The 16,429-nt window shown below is 39.6% G+C and overlaps 2 protein-coding genes across 4 annotated transcripts in view; one reads left to right on the forward strand and one right to left on the reverse strand.

The window, feature by feature from the left end:
* Positions 1-16,429, forward strand: part of LOC123960067 (PDZ and LIM domain protein 5-like) — a 139,406-nt gene that overhangs the window by 76,032 nt on the left and 46,945 nt on the right. The gene's annotated exons all lie outside the window — the stretch shown is intronic.
* On the reverse strand, positions 3,609-13,772 carry zc3h12ab (zinc finger CCCH-type containing 12Ab). 2 transcript variants are annotated; one of them, XM_046034574.1, is made up of 6 exons: positions 13,543-13,772; positions 11,947-12,379; positions 9,194-9,333; positions 6,488-6,722; positions 6,300-6,400; positions 3,609-5,502 (listed from the first exon to the last, which is right to left on the reverse strand). In XM_046034574.1, exons 2-6 carry the CDS (start codon positions 12,303-12,305, stop codon positions 4,517-4,519), a joined length of 1,821 nt encoding a protein of 606 aa, XP_045890530.1. In that variant the 5' UTR covers positions 12,306-12,379; positions 13,543-13,772; the 3' UTR covers positions 3,609-4,516. The 2 variants fall into 2 exon arrangements, with proteins under 2 accessions (XP_045890530.1, XP_045890529.1); XM_046034573.1 differs by having other exon boundaries at positions 11,947-12,529.

Consider the following 16,429-nt stretch of genomic DNA (forward strand, 5'->3'; position numbering starts at 1 on the left):
TGTACTGAGTTGATATCAAATTGCACCGTAAGCAGGGGAAGTACAGTAAGAGCTCAGTGCAAAACTGTTTCCGTGAATGACTCATACATCTTTGTATGTCATGGATGTTCCTCCGGCAGTCTATGTTTGCTAAGTGTCCCATGACCAAACATGATCATTGTTCAACAATATTTGAAGCAATCATTGAACACACTGCTCATTATATTCAACACCTGCCTCATGCAAACAAGTAAAGTGGTTTTTTTTTCATGTTTAAAGAAATTTAAACCAAATTGTCAGTAAGTGATTTAAAATTAAACTTTCTCACACCTCATTATATTCTATTATCTGAAACCAGCAAAATGGATCATTATCTGATCCTCCTACAAAAACAAATTTAATTTGAACAACCTGCTGCTTTAAATTAACTAAAATGCCATTTAGCTGTGGTTTTATGTTGAAGAATAAGTTTTTAAAGCTCATAAAGTGTATTTTAACCTGATGACCTGTTGAGTCCATGTGCTCAGACTGCACAGAGGAGATTTTTTACACAACTTTTTGTACACCGGTATATGTGCTATGCAAAGACGCCTCAACTTGTCTGCACATAGAAAGTTGTGGAAAAGGTAAACAGATACAAATTTGAGTATATCCATTTTATACCACTTTGTACTTCTACTTGACAACATTCAACAAGGAAAAGCAGGTAAGCTGGCCCAAACATCTTGGAGACTAACTACAGTTCTTCTTTGGATTTAGGCAGCCTCAGTTGCTTCTCTCTCTTCATGTAAACCCAGACAGACTCGATGATGTTGAGATCTTTACTTCCAGGATTCCTTGTTCTTCTTTGAGCTGATGATAGTTCTTAGTGACTTTTGCTGGATGTTCGGGGTCATTCTCATGCTGCAGAATAAATTTGGGGCCAATCAGATGCCTCCCTGATGGTATTACATGATGAGAAGTATTACTTCTCAGCTTTAAGACCATTAATTCTGACCAAATCTCCAACTTCATTTGCAGAAATGCAGCCCCAGACTTGCAAGGAACAAGCCCTTCGGTTAACAAACTGCCTTCTGCTACAGCCAAATATTTCACATTTTGACTCATCAGTCCATAGCAGCTGCTGCTTTTTTTACAGCCTGTTTCTGTATTGCTGTGCATAGTGGAGTCACTTGGCCTTTTTTCTATTTAAACTGCTGTGCAGTTTTTACTTAAGTGACATATCAACTGAAGTAATTTTACTTGTTATGTATTTATGTATTGCAATATTGCAACATTTACTAAGTAAAGGATATGAATGCTTCCCCAAAGTATTTACTTTTCAAACAGAATGTGAAATTAGTGATACAAATATGCAGACAAAGCATCTGTCTGTCTTTCCTATGTGACAAAGTTGTATAAAACCTTTTATATAATATCTCTGGTTCTGCTGCATAGATTTTTATACTTTTTTTAAAAACTATCCTTTGTAAGACCAGTATGGGAGTGCATTACTAAATCTGTGAAGTACTCTATTTTAAGTGACATTTCCAGTGCAGGACTTTTGTTTAGTTTTTATTTTGCAGTATTGCTTTTAAATTAGGATCTGCATACTTCCTACAATAAACTGAATTACTCAACACCCGCTCCATTCTGGGACCTCTTTTGTTTAACATTGACATGCTTCCACTGGCTCAGATTATGAAAAACAACAACATATGTTACCATAATTATGCAGATGACACACAGATTTACATAACCATTTCACCAGGGGACTATTATCCCATACAGGTGCTGAGTAACTGTATTGAGCAGGTCAACAATTAGATGTGCCAGAATCTTTTTCAATTAAACAAGGATAAAACTGAAGTTATTGTTTTTGGAGCCAGGGAGGAACGATTGAAAGTCAGTGCTTGACTTCAATCAGTAATGTTACGAACCACAAATCAAGCCAGAAATCTTGGTGTAGTCATGGACTCAGACCTGAATTTGAGGAGCCATATTAAGACAATTACAAAGTCAGCCTACTATCACCTGAAGAATATATCAAGGATTAAAGGACTTAGGTCTCAGCAGGACCTGGAAAAGCTTATCCATGCATTTATCTTCAGTCGACTCGACTACTGTAACAGTGTCCTTACAGGGCTCCCTAACAAATCCATCAGACAGCTGCAGCTGATTCAGAGTCCTCACTAAGACCAAAAAGGTGGATCACATCACTTCAGTTCTGAGGTCTTTACATTGGCTTCCTGTATGTCAAAGAATTGATTTCAAAATCCTGCTGTTAGTTTATAAAGCACTAAATGGTTTAGGGCCAAAATACATTTCTGATCTTCTGCTTCATTATGAACCATCCAGACCTCTCAGGTCGTCTGGGGCAGGTCTGCTTTCTGTCCCCAGAGTCAAAACTAAACAAGGAGAAGCAGCGTTCAGTTATTATGCTCCATATATCTGGAACAAACTCCCAGATAACTGCAGGCCTGCTGAAACTGTCGGTTCTTTTAAATTAAGACTGAAGACTTTTCTTTTTACCATTGCTTTTAATTAAATATTTAAGATTTTTCTTTTTACCACTGCCTTTAACTAGTAGATTGATAACTTACACTGCACTGTAACTTTTACTGTTCTGTTTTCTTTGTCTTTGTTTTTAGTTTTTTACGGTTGCTTTTAATTAAATATTTACACAGTGAGAAATGAGTAGATAATTGAGTTGGATGATTGTGGGAGTGAGATTGAACAGAGTGAAGGAAGTGGTCTTAAATCTCGCGCCCGAGTAATTTGCAGGAACCTCTGTCCACCTGTAAACGCGCAGGTGGGTCTAGAGTATAACTGGATCAAAGTGGCCTGCTGACAGACATGTCCTGGTTTCTCTGTAGTGTCTGAGGGTTTTTGGAGTTTCAGTGGACCCAAAGATTGCTGTGGACCCAAGTACAGACTAGCTAGATTAAGTGTACTTCTCTGTAATTATTCTCTTTTCAAAATGATTGTAACTCAATTATTTGCTCAACCCCTCAGCCTGTTTTTATTTTCCATTTAACTCTTTTAACCCTGATTGTAACACTGTAACTTTTGTTATATTTCCCTGTTGCTTTTATGTTTTATGTAAAGCACTTTGAATTACCTTGTTGTTGAAATGTACTACACAAATAAACTTGCCTTGCCTTGCCTTACTTATACATCTATGTAAACAAACTTGTTGGACAACATTAAATTACCAAAATGTTAGACTGGCCCTGACTCATGATTTCATTAACTGTTCATTTAAAAAAAAAGAGTATTTTGATTGACACAAATATAGTTGCAACAATTTTTGCCATTTTAATTCCTTTAGGAAACTGTCATTGGCTTTTTGCTTCTTCATAAAATTTTATAAACAAAAATATTAATTGATTAACAAGGGAATAATTGTTTTGTGCCTGGAGTCAATAATTGACTCCAGGCACAAAACAAGCTTCTGCATGAAAACATATATATGTATATTGTTAAATCTACGTATTTGTAAATAAGATTTTAGGTGTGAAAATAAATTTAGCAGAAGACCTGAATGGGCGTGATGAACTTTACCTGAGTTTACCTGTGCAGACGAGACTCGGGACAAGTATTTCACAGCTCTCTCTATCACACACACACACACACACACACACCACAAATCACCATATCATGTTCATTTTTATTTTGCAACAGAGATAATCACAATTGTTACTCCTCATTGAAATAAAAACATTAAGGTTTGTCATGCTCGGACTTATGTAATAGTATAAATGTCACTATAAATTAAACACTGACAAACACTTTTGTTTAACTGTCTCTACTGACAGTTATGTTGTCATCTTGGGTCTGATCCCAAAAAAGATGAACAGTTACAAAATATTACAATTTCTCGTATTCTCGTCTCAATATGGACAAAGTATCACAAGAACAAATGCAAAAACACAATAAATAATACAATACAAAGCATTATAAAGCCAGTTTAAAGTTTCAAATCTCATTTTTTGAGAGATTAATTATTATTTAGTGTGCCTTTAGAAGTTGTGCCCCACAATAACTCAATGTTATCATTTCATCATGACACTTTTATTGAACGATTGGTATGCCTAACCCTACAATAGTTGGCTGTGAAAGCACACAGTGCCAATATGACACATTTTTATATTCAGTATAAATCTCACCCACGCCACAAAAAACAAAACACTATCATTAACATTCATTCTCTGGCAGCGTCAGTAGGGATAATAAAAGTAGATTTTATGGTTGTACTAGATTGCATAAAAGTTTCCCTAATGAAGTAGACAATGAACGCTCTTTATGAGTTACATCCTATTATGTGGCATTTAAATCTTTGTCCTTTTACATTACATTTAAATAAAGATACAATTTGTATCAACTGAATACTGGCACTTATTTTATCCAGCTCACTGAGGCACTTACAACGTAACATAGTTCCAAAGCATTCAAATATTTTTTAGCAAGGTGGATACCACAATACAAAAATACACAAACTCATGTTTATCCTTTTAGTCTTTCTACTGAAAGACGTGGGTTCAGAATGGCACTGGACTCATCTCAGCGACCTGTTCTGACTCTGCAGCATGAGGATCTCGGCAACTAGCTTCTGTGGATCCATCTGCTGGGGAAACATGTCCATGGCCGTGTCCACCAAGTGGGCACTGAAGATAGCAAGGAGCTTCTTCCGGACAACCTCTCTCCCCCCCCCCCCGCCGGGACTCGTTTGTGTACCCTGAGGAGGCTCCCAGTGCGAGCGGTCCCCTGGCAGGCTGCGGACTGCCGGAGGATGAGCCCCGAATGGTTCGGACCAGTACTGCTGCTGTTGGCGGCTGTGGACTCCGCTGTGCAGAAAATCTGTCGGCTGACTGTACGCTGGAATGCTGACTGGGTAGGCGCAGTAGCTTGCATGATGAGGCGGGCTGTAGGGAGTCATATCAGAGCTGTGGCTGCTGACAGGCCCAAGGCTGTAATGCTGGTTGTGGTGATGGAAAACTGGCGTGGTCCCCCTGGAGGAAGGGCCATGTGAGCAGCAGCTGCATGGTGCGCTTCCAGGAGGGCTGTACTGTTGTCTTACACTGTGGGTGTGCTCAGAGCTCCCGTATTTCGCCCTATAGTGGTGATCACTCCGATGAGTCTCCATTGGCTGACTGTCAATGGAGCCTAAACCAGAGTCCAGCTGCTCGTGAGAGCCACAATGCTTCACTGAGCTGTGGTCAGAAGACGAGTGTTGGCTGGTCTTCTCCTTTCTGGTTGTGGCCCTCTTGCTGGAGCGGTGACTCACCTTCACCTGAGCTACATGTTCATTTTTCTGATCTTTCTTTGAGGAGCCACTCTCATGTTGCAGAGTTAGCTTCTTCGCCATATCCTCCACCAACGAGAGGCTCTGTCCAGGCACAGGACTAGAGCGAGCTGAAGACTGTTTCTGAGCCATAGGGTGCTTAGCGTTCTCCCGGAGCTCATCGGCAACCGAGCGGTTGGACTGTTTGGCTCGCTCAGGATGGTGGAATTTACATTTGATTCCATAAGTACATTTTTTTCCTGAAAGAAGAACAAAACAGAAGAATTTTACAGAGATGATAAGAGACTAGAGCCACTCAGATGGCTCTGTAAGATGCATGCTAATGTCAGCCTGCTAAAATGTTCACAATCACAATGCTAACATGCTAATTTGTTGCCTTTTACTCTTATAGACCTTCAAAAAACTCTTAAGAGAACTCATTTGCAACCATAGACAACATTTAAAATAAAATAACAAAATGAAGATAATAGTAAAATGTCCGAGTCAAAATATTGCATGGAAAGTGCCAAGCTGCCCTTATGAGCAATACAATATCGGTTTATCTTAAAGCATGCAAATTGTTTTGCTGTGTTTTAACAAGACTAAGAGACCTTGCTAGTGGTTCTGTGAGCTCTGCGTTAAGCTAAATGCTAAAGTCAGCATGCTAAAATGCTCACAATGCTGTTGTTCAACCTAGTCCCCATGTTAGTTTAGGGTGTGAGCAAGCTAACATTTGTAATTAGCACTAAACATAAAGTACAGCTGAAGCTAATGGGAATGTCATTAGTTTTTTTAGATATCTAGTTACAAATAAGTATTAGACATTGTCAAATTTTGAATTTAAGAGATCACCAAATAATTCATCCTGAGGGGAAAATTTATATTTGTATTAACTTTTTTGGCTATCCATCTAAAACTTGTTGATATAATTCATTTTGAAACAAAATTTGTAGACCAAAAAATGCCACTTGTATGGCTAAAAACATTAAGTATAACATGGACAGCATTTGTGTCAATACCAGACAGGACCAGGAATTTGTTATAAAAGTTTTCTCACCATAAGGGCATGGATGTTTTTTCTGGGTCTTTGGAAACCTCCGCAGGAAGTTCTCCAGGGTCGGTCCATAGCGGCCCAGAGGATCATCAGGAGGCATAAACCTGAGTCGGGTGAAATTCAAACATTAGTCTGAAAGTACTGCTTCACACACAACGAGGGAAGCTCAGTATCAACAAGGCAGAACTCACTTGTTATTTACGAAGGAGTACATGAGCAGCCTCTCCTCGATGAAGCGCTTCCACTCCGGCTTCTCCCCCTGAAGGTCCCGGTACATGTCGTTGGACACGACTATGCCGTCAGATTCATAGGCCAGCTTGACAATGAAGCAGTCGTCATTACAGACCACACGTTTGCCTGCAACACGTCGCGACGGTGTGAACACAAGAATCTTTTTCCTCTCCAGGTCCCGCAGAATGTGCTGATCTGTGAAGCAAATATAAAAGTCACATTAGGTCACTGTTAAACCTGCAGTAACTGATTTCTGTTTGGCCACTGGGTGACAGTGGAAACAAGTTGTACACACTGACATACCACCACCTTTTAAGTTGATATGATAAACTTTTTTGCAAACAGTTGCTTATTTACACATCCAGTAGTTACAGAGCAACATTATTAATCATTTGGAGTCTGTTTCTGGTCCACCTGATGAAAGCAACTCCAATATTCACTCTTCTTTTTGCTCCGTTTTTGTCTGCCAAAGGGGAAATAGCTTGCTCTTTAGCCGCTGAATACTCCACTATGTTCACCAACTAGCTGCTAACTGAGTCTGTCTGCTATTTAGTTATGCACAGCGTATAGTGGGCTTTTACAGCCTATTCACTGAAAACAAATGCCAGGTGTGCAAGGTTACTATTGTTAACGAAAACTGACGAATAACAAAAACTAGGTGTGAAAACACATTTTCGTTAACTGAAATAAAAATAAAAACTAGGCTTTCCAAAATAAAAATGACTAACTGAAACAGTATTGTCTGTTTCCAAAACAAACTAAAATAAACCAAAACTGTAGAATAAATGTCTTTGTCAAGTTATTTAATAGGGCCTACATAAACTTATTATTTTGGGTGGATATGATATCTAACTTCCAATTTCTTAGCTGTGCCAGTTTAAGTCCATGCCCCTTGCCTGGCATCATGGCGGCAGAGTCCCATTTGGGATTATTTTGAATATGGCTGTGTCTCAAATAAGAGCAAGTGCAGTGGAAGGTGATGAAATATGTGTAACATTTCTTAAGGGAAAAAATGCCACGAATTTGAAAGTCCATTTGAAAAGCTTGCACAAGAAGGCTAATCTTTTTTTTTTTCAAGAGGTTTTCGTATTATGCACATTTTCAGGTTCATAACTTTATTTAGGGGTTGTACCAGAATAGGTTTTCATGGTTTACTTTTAAGAAAAACAATATTTTCTTCATACATTCATTGCCACACCTCTTTTCACCCTGTGTGTTGAACACTCCCTTTTAGCTGTGGACTGAAGGACTACGGACTTCGTTGGAGTTGCATATGTGCAGTACTTAGTTAAGGACGACTAGCCAATCAGAAGCAGAGTATGGCAGGTCCTGACAAGCCGGTAACACCTGCTTTGGTTCAGCTGTACATGTTCACTGTATTACATAAATAGACTACAACTAACACTGAAACTAAAATGAATGAAACTAAACTAAAACTAAGCATTTTCAAAAACTAAAAACTAAACTAGCAAACCCACTTTAAAAACTAATTAAAACTAATCAAAGCAGTAAAGTAAGGTTGTGACTGGATGGCTAAATAAAGAGCTGACACTCACTATAAAGCTCCATAAGGCTGAAGGGAGCTTAAGAGTTGAGGGATAGGTTCATCACTACGAGCACATTGTTTTCACGTTGTCATGATACATTGTTCTTGTACAAACATCGATTTTATTTTAAGTAAATCATACACAAATAAAGGCACGCATTACACTTCAGGAAACCACTGCTGCATTTTAGTTTGGGGATTTCCCAGCAGACAGATTTAACCTAGTTAAATATTTAACTAAGATCCTTTTTACATCCTGTAAAAAAAAAAGAAACAAACAAACAACGATGTATCAGCATCAGAAATCTCTTCATCCTCATAAAGCTACCAAGCAATATGGGGGCAGAAGTTGCTTCTAAATGTAGGCCACCAAAGGCTGTTAACAATCACTGACGGTGACAGTTCCAATGGTTATCTTTTAGCATCATAAAGCATCGGAAAAACCCTGCATTTTTTTAGTTATAGCTGCATATATTACAGATAAAACATTAGGAAAAAAAACTTCACGGGGTATTTCCCATTTTGAGTAATACAGCTCACACTGAAAATCATCAGTTGCATCAGAGCAAAAGTCATGTCCTGCTCTTTTAATAGAGCTGTTCTTGTATGTGAATCTTGGCTCTGGCTTTCAGGTCCATCTCAAATGGGGCTTATTTCTATTATTGTTTATACTGACAATTAGTTTCTCTAATAGTTTTTTAGTGCTGACATATTTGTTCACTATGGTGAGGGATTCCTGCACTCACCCATGTTTTATTTCTAAAAAATATCAAGAAATAGTGAAAATGCCCTTTAAAACTAAAGCCCTGAAACACAAGTTGACATTTTTAGATGTCTTTATCCAACCAGCAGTCTAAAACACAAAGATAGTCAGATTATAATGATAAAACAATAAAAGCCAAATTCTCTCGAACCTATAAAGTTTTTCTCAGTTTATTAATCAACAAATTATTTTACTTTTAAACATGGCAAAAAGATGCACAATCTGCCTTTCTAATCACATAAATACTCATAATAAGATCTCACAGTGGTACAAACCACACTGTGGTTTTGATTAACAAAGAGGCCGGTATAAAGACGAAGCAGGAAGTAGAAAACATTCAAACAAATGTCTTCTTACCTGTGATTGGAACATCTGGCCTGGGCTGCTCCTTCCGCCACGAGGGAACAAACACGGTGATTTCACTGTGGCCTCTTTCCAGGAAGAAGTTGACAGCCAACTGGATTCCAAGACAAGAGAAAACTTCCTTGTTCCCATGGCTGAATGAGTAAATTGAAATCAGGGAAAACGGATGACAAACAGTCGAAAGTTCAAAGATAATGAATTTACTATAATAGAAAATGAAGCCGAACAGCAAATTTTCACATTTGAGCAGCTAGAACAAGGCCATTTCTGGCATTTTTGCTGATAAAAATGATTAATCGATTATCAAAATTGTTGGCCATTAATTTGCTGGCAATTGACTAATCAGTTGTTTCAGCTTTAATATCTACCAGCTAAAATTTAAATCTAAATCAGTGAGTTTCCCATAATACTAAACTCTGAGCAACCATGTTGTACAGGTAGAAGAAATCAAAGCAAAGCAACACTTTGCATCACAAAACAACCTTTTGGAGTTTGGGATCCTTTAAAGGAATAGTTTGGTATTTTGATAAACACAGATATTTGTTTTATTGAAAAGATTTAGATGACAAGATTAATATTTATATCAGCCAGTTAGCTTATTTCAGCACAAAGATAGTCTGGCTCAGTTCAGAGGTACAGTAGGTCTACATAGGGTCAGAGCATCTAAACTGAGGAATTGGTACAAATCTAAACATACAGTATGACACACTGTCCCTGTATATTTACTTTAGCAGAGCAATACTGTGAAAATATAACAGTTATCACTGTTTGGAGCCCTCTGATTCTGTTTGGATACAGTAGGGGCATAAAATGTGGTCAGGCCTGTTCCTTTTGAAAATGAGGTCTTTGCTATAAGCTGTGCTGGTCTTCAAGGAAACAAGCACACATAGATGTACATGCTCTGATTTGCATGCTCGAGCTGCCTGTCTGTCTGCATGAACAGGCGTGCCTGTCTGGGAAAGGCAAGAGGGGTGTAGATACTCTGCAGAGTTTACACACTGTCCTTTTTGTCATCTCAATCCCTAGCCCATTTTCTCTGTTCCTCAAACTGTGGAAAAGTTAACAGGTATGAAAAGATGTTTGAGGGAAATGACCCAGAGTAAGAGTTCAGTCAAAGTGGTGCTGCAAAGTTGAGCAAAAAACATCAGTTCCTGCTTGTCTTTTAACTCTCAAAGTGTTGTATCGTCCCCTGAGTAAAATGATTAATTTGTCATTTGTGTTGAACAATCCCTCAGGCGATGTGCAACGCAAATACAGAGACAATAGTTAGCATGTAGCCTTCTGTAAGCTTGGACCTATTTGTCAAAAACATTTGTCATTCAGATTTAAAATGTGTGATCTTTAAAACTATTATTTATTAATTATTTATTACAATTGTTAAGTAGATAATAATAGCCCTGACTATTCCACTAATGCAACAGGATGTTGACATTTGTGATTTTGAGCGAAATGTTTTGACAACTATTGAAATGATTGCCAGGACATTTTGTAAAGACATTCCAGTTTCCCTTATGGTGAATTGTCAATCACATTGGCTAAACTCTGATTTGTCATATTGCCATCTTCATGTAAAACAGGACTTAACTGCCTTTAAGACCAAATACATGCAAAACTAATGACATTCCCATCAGCCTCAGTTACACTTTGTATTTACTGCTGGCAAATGATGGCAAGCTAACATGCAAAACAAGGATAATAAACATGGTAAACATTATCAACATGTCACTGTGAGCATGTTAGCATGCTGAGGTTAACATTTAGTTGAAAGCACTGTTGTGCCCAAGTACAACCTCAAAGAGCTGGTCATCTTGTTATTATTAGTAATAGTTGTTATATTCATCAGAAATCTGTATATCACTATCTTATAACCACAGACAGGTTGATGTGAGTCAGTGAAGCTGGAACCTCCCCTAGTTGCCTACAAGGCACATCTGCATTCAAGTACTTGTCACCTCAGTAAGTAGGGAGACGACCTCCAAAGAAGAAACTATGTGAATCATCATTTGACTCAAGGTAAAATTAAATGTCTGTCATGGGTTTTTTAAGGTGTTACTTTCACTGGTGATGTTTCTACATATGTGTAGTTTGGCTTAATCTGCAAAATAAAGCCCCTCATGTGTGAAAGAGACTTTGCTCTTGTTGCAAAACAACACTTACGGTGAAATGAATAGTGGTTCATGTAGCTGCTATGGGACACCTTATGATAATAACCATAACTATAAGACAAAAATAAATACTTGTAATCAAGCAATAAGCAGGTGGGGGGAAAAGTTACAGCAGGAGACAGGTTTTTATCAGGGCTGAAACTAACTATTAATTATCGATTATCTTCTTGATTAATCTATCAGTTGTTTGGTCTATTAAACCTTATAAAAACAGTAAAAAAAATGCCACAAAAATATAATGTCGACAAACAGTCCAAACCCCAAACATATTCAGTTTTCTATGACAAAGAAAAGCATCAAACTTTGCTTTGAGCAAACTTCTGCTTAAAAAAATTACTTTAAAATTTATTCAATAATCAAGATAGTTGCTAATCGATTAATCGCAGCAGCTTGAGATTTAAAAAAAAAACAGTGGAAAGCACAAAAATGTCACATTTAAAAAGCTTTAACCAGTGAAACTGGGCGTATAAAAAGAATCTAATTACTTAAATGATCAATTAACATAGTAGCTGCTAATGAATTCTCTGTCGATTAACTAATTAATGATTTCAGCTGTAGTTTTTACTCTGTGGAGTCTCTCACCTCATGGCCACGTTGCTCCCATCTATAACAATGGGTCTTAGAACATCTTCATCCTCGCCACTTTCCTCCCTGTTCTGCGGAGACAATACACTAAAAGGCAGCAGCAGGGTTGGGCCCCCAGCCTGGTTGTCCCCTCGGGGCACCAACACCGACATCGTGGTCACCGGCCCCTGATTGGCCTCCCGACTAGCCCCGATCCTAACAAGCTCCCCCAGAACTTTATCTGTGTCCATGTTTGGGCCAAACTTCTGCTGAACTGCCTGAACCTGAGCCGTGGAGTACCCGAGCTTGTGGAAGAAGTCCAGCGGGGCCTCCAGGTGCTGGGGGTCTGGGGAGAGGTTGGGCTCGCTGGGATACATTTTCTCAAAGGAAGCAACGCAGGAGTTTGGAGCCCGGGGGACTGAAGGGAAGATCCATGCAGAAGTGTGAGAGCCTGTGGGGTTCAGAGAGGTAGTGTTGGAGCGTTTAGTCCATGGGTGTACAGAAGGGTAGAGAGTTACTTCAGCGTTCATCTCTTCTCGCTCTCTGCCGACTGATCATGTTCCACCTGTGTGGAAAAAATTTGTTGCACCAGTCTGTGATCCTAAAAGACAGAATAACAATATATTAATTGTTTCAGTAACACAAATGCCAAACATGCTCTGTTTCCAGCATCTCACATGTGAGAATTTGCTTTTCTTAGTCATATATTAAATTAAACTGAAATATATTTAGTGTATATTTAATATATTTATATATTTTAACTGTTAGTTGGATAAACAAGTAATTTGAACCCACCTCCTTGGGGTGTGCAAAATAATCATAGGCATTTATCAGAATGTTTTACATTTTATAGATAAAGCTATGATTCAATTACTTAAAAAATAATCAGCAGATATACTGATTTTTTACTGATTGACTTTTGTATACTTTTGTTTCTTCCTCTCAAACTTACTTTGCTAATTTATATCTTCCCTTTGTTCTTCTTTTCATCTCATACAACTTAAATTGTGTCCTATATCAGATACTTATTTTAAGGGCAGCAAGTAATGATTATTTTCATTATTGATTTCTGATATTTGATTTGATAATGAGTCGATGTCTAAAAAATGTTTTATTATTATAAATTAAATTATTCCATCCAGTCCATCACTTTCCCAGAGACCAATGTGTATTTAAATGTTGTTTTGCCCAGAAAGACTCACTTCACATAAAAAAGAGAAAATCAGCAAATCCTCACATTTGATAGATTGAAACCTACGAATATTTGTTATTATAGTCGCAGAAAATCATAAATCAAATACTTTGTTCAGTCCTGACCATTATATCCTTGCCTCTCGGTGTACCTTATCATCATCATCCCATGACGAAAGTTTAATGTGATACAAAAGGAGAAGTGAGAGAGGAAATAAACTTTCAGAACAGGGTTGTTTTGTCTCATTCTCTCGTTATCTAAATTAATACAAGAACAGTGAAACTCCACGGTTTCTCATTTTGTGTGTGTCCACTGTAAACACAGAGCAGCAGTCTAATTGTGGCTAACTGAGGTTAAAAAAAAAGTCGCTCCTGCTGTTTCCGCTCAATTTCAACTCAACAAGACAAGAAACAGACACTTACCTGCGCGCTGGTCTTTAAAATCCACAAATGTTCTGTTAAATGCGTCTTTTCGCTCAGGTGAACGAGTCTGTCACAGCTGATGAGTGCAGCGACAAGGAGCGTCTGTTTGAGTTGCGAATCGGTACAAGGAAGTAGGGTTTTTTCCTTTTTCTTGACATCATCAAACAGTCAGCCAGCAGGCGACCAACGTGGAGGTTAGGCGAGTCACATGCTCAGACACCAATAGTGAGAATACTATGACAAGCTCTATCTTCATTCAGGTCGCTTGTGTCGATGACATACGAATAAATTAGGAACATGAACAAGACAATAAATAGCCTACATGTAAGAGCAGAAGAAGCACCCCATTGTTGAACGTAAAACTATATTAGCCTCACATCGGCTACTTAAAGTAGCAAATACGAAACTACTAATTATATATAATGGTCCCTTTCAGAATCACGTACATTATAATATTAGATTATATATATTTATGCATCAATGAGTACTTTAATGTTGCAGCTGGTAAAGCTAAATTTTAATTACTTTATAGGCTACTAATAGTAGCTTGGGAATCCCCCCCCCAGGATCAATAAAGGCTTATCTCAACCGAATAATTCCTCGTAATTTATTTGTTGGTTATATTTTGCATTATTAATTTTAATTTGAAAGTAAGTAACTCAAGTTATCAAATACATTTAGTGGAGTAAAAGTACAATATTTGCCTCTGTGGAGTGTTGTAGAAGTAAAGTAGCGGATTAAAATACTCAAGTAAAGTACAAATACCTCAAAATTGTACTGATTTATACTTCTCACCTCTGTGTAAATGTAGGATGACATAAACTTAGCATCTCTCATGAAAAACACTACCCATGATCTAAAACAAATTGGATGATATGAATGGCTGGCAATGGAAACATTATGACATCATCATGGACTTTAACCATGATGACATCACTGTAGAGGAATAAGAGTGGATAGAAAATATTTCACTACTTCTCTATTTTTCCCTTTTTGTGCTTATTACAGATAAATGGTTGCACGTGTAAATGTGTGTTTTGATGCATTGTTTGAAAAAACATGGTTGTTTTTATCACTTTGCCATCTTTAGGAAATATATTTTTTGTCACTACATTTCTTGTTTAACTCCATTGTTTGGTTTTGCAAAGACCCATGCCCAAGAAATGCACTTTCTTTCAGGAAATGCATGTGAATATTAAAGAAATTGTTCTTAGAATTTATTTATGTTTTCAGGACAAAACTCCATTTCACTGTTTTCTTCTTTCACTAGAACATAATTTAATTACTTCAGTGATACATTTCATACTCTGTTTACCCTCTATGACAATTACGCCTTCTCCACTGTGGTTGTAGCTTGTGATCTATTGTAAGAGGGATATTAGGGAGCACAGCTGGATGTGACTCAGGTGCTGCTGCAGGCATAGTGACTGGTGCATTAATCAGTTGTGATCCTTGTCTGCTTTGTCTGTCCTTTGAATCTTGCCCAAATGTTAATTCTGTTACAGGCACTGTTTCGGAGGACAGTTCTGAATCCTGCCCAGATGTTGGTGATTCAGGTGCAGGCGCTGGTTCAGGCTCTGGTTCAGGTGCTGGTTCAGGCACTGGCTCAGGCACTGGCTCAGGCATTGGTTCAGGCGCTGGTTCAGGCATTGGTTCAGGCGCTGGTTCAGGCACTGGCTCAGGCACTGGCTCAGGCATTGGTTCAGGCGCTGGTTCAGGCATTGGTTCAGGCGCTGGTTCAGGCTCTGGCTCAGGCACTGGCTCAGGCATTGGTTCAGGCGCTGGTTCAGGCATTGGTTCAGGCGCTGGTTCAGGCTCTGGTTCAGGTGCTGGTTCAGGCACTGGCTCAGGCATTGGTTCAGGCACTGGTTCAGGCATTGGTTCAGGCGCTGGTTCAGGCGCTGGTTCAGGCTCTGGTTCAGGTGCTGGTTCAGGCACTGGCTCAGGCACTGGCTCAGGCATTGGTTCAGGCGCTGGTTCAGGTGCTGGTTCAGGTATTGTCTCTGAACCCTGCCCAGATGGTGGTGATTCTGGTGCAGGCGCTGGTTCAGGCTCTGGTTCAGGCATTGGTTCAGGCACTGGTTCAGGCATTGGTTCAGGCGCTGGTTCAGGCGCTGGTTCAGGCTCTGGTTCAGGTGCTGGTTCAGGCACTGGCTCAGGCACTGGCTCAGGCATTGGTTCAGGCGCTGGTTCAGGCGCTGGTTCAGGCTCTGGTTCAGGTGCTGGTTCAGGCACTGGCTCAGGCACTGGCTCAGGCATTGGTTCAGGCGCTGGTTCAGGTGCTGGTTCAGGTATTGTCTCTGAACCCTGCCCAGATGGTGGTGATTCTGGTTCAGACGCTGGTTCAGGCGCTGGTTCAGGCGCTGGTTCAGGCATTGGTTCAGGCGCTGGTTCAGGCGCTGGTTCAGGCGCTGGTTCAGGTGCTGGTTCAGGTGCTGGTTCAGGTATTGTCTCTGAATCCTGCCCAGATGGTGGTGATTCTGGTTCAGGCGCTGGTTCAGGCGCTGGTTCAGGTGCTGGTTCAGGTGCTGGTTCAGTCACTGGTTCAGGCACTGGCTCAGGCATTGGTTCAGGCGCTGGTTCAGGTGCTGGTTCAGGTGCTGGTTCAGGTATTGTCTCTGAATCCTGCCCAGATGGTGGTGATTCTGGTTCAGGCGCTGGTTCAGGCGCTGGTTCAGGCTCTGGTTCAGGCGCTGGTTCAGGCGCTGGCTCAGGTGCTGGTTCAGGCTCTGGTTCAGGTGCTGGTTCAGGCACTGGCTCAGGCACTGGCTCAGGCATTGGTTCAGGCACTGGTTCAGGCGCTGGTTCAGGTGCTGGTTCAGGTGCTGGTTCAGGTATTGTCTCTGAATCCTGCCCAGATGGTGGTGATTCTGGTTCAGGCGCTGGT

This window comes from Micropterus dolomieu, linkage group LG21 (genome assembly GCF_021292245.1).
Source record: "Micropterus dolomieu isolate WLL.071019.BEF.003 ecotype Adirondacks linkage group LG21, ASM2129224v1, whole genome shotgun sequence".
Lineage (NCBI taxonomy): Eukaryota > Metazoa > Chordata > Actinopteri > Centrarchiformes > Centrarchidae > Micropterus > Micropterus dolomieu.

Bases quoted from the DNA above. Each gene is read 5' to 3' on its own strand.
- zc3h12ab (XM_046034573.1), bottom strand. From the start codon at position 12,458: ATGAACGCTGAAGTAACTCTCTACCCTTCTGTACACCCATGGACTAAA. The intron at 9,334-11,946 runs GTGAGAGACTCC...TTACTCATTCAG, and splicing joins GGGAGCAACGTGGCCATGAG to CCATGGGAACAAGGAAGTTT. The intron at 6,401-6,487 runs GTGAGTTCTGCC...CACCCGACTCAG, and splicing joins TACTCCTTCGTAAATAACAA to GTTTATGCCTCCTGATGATC.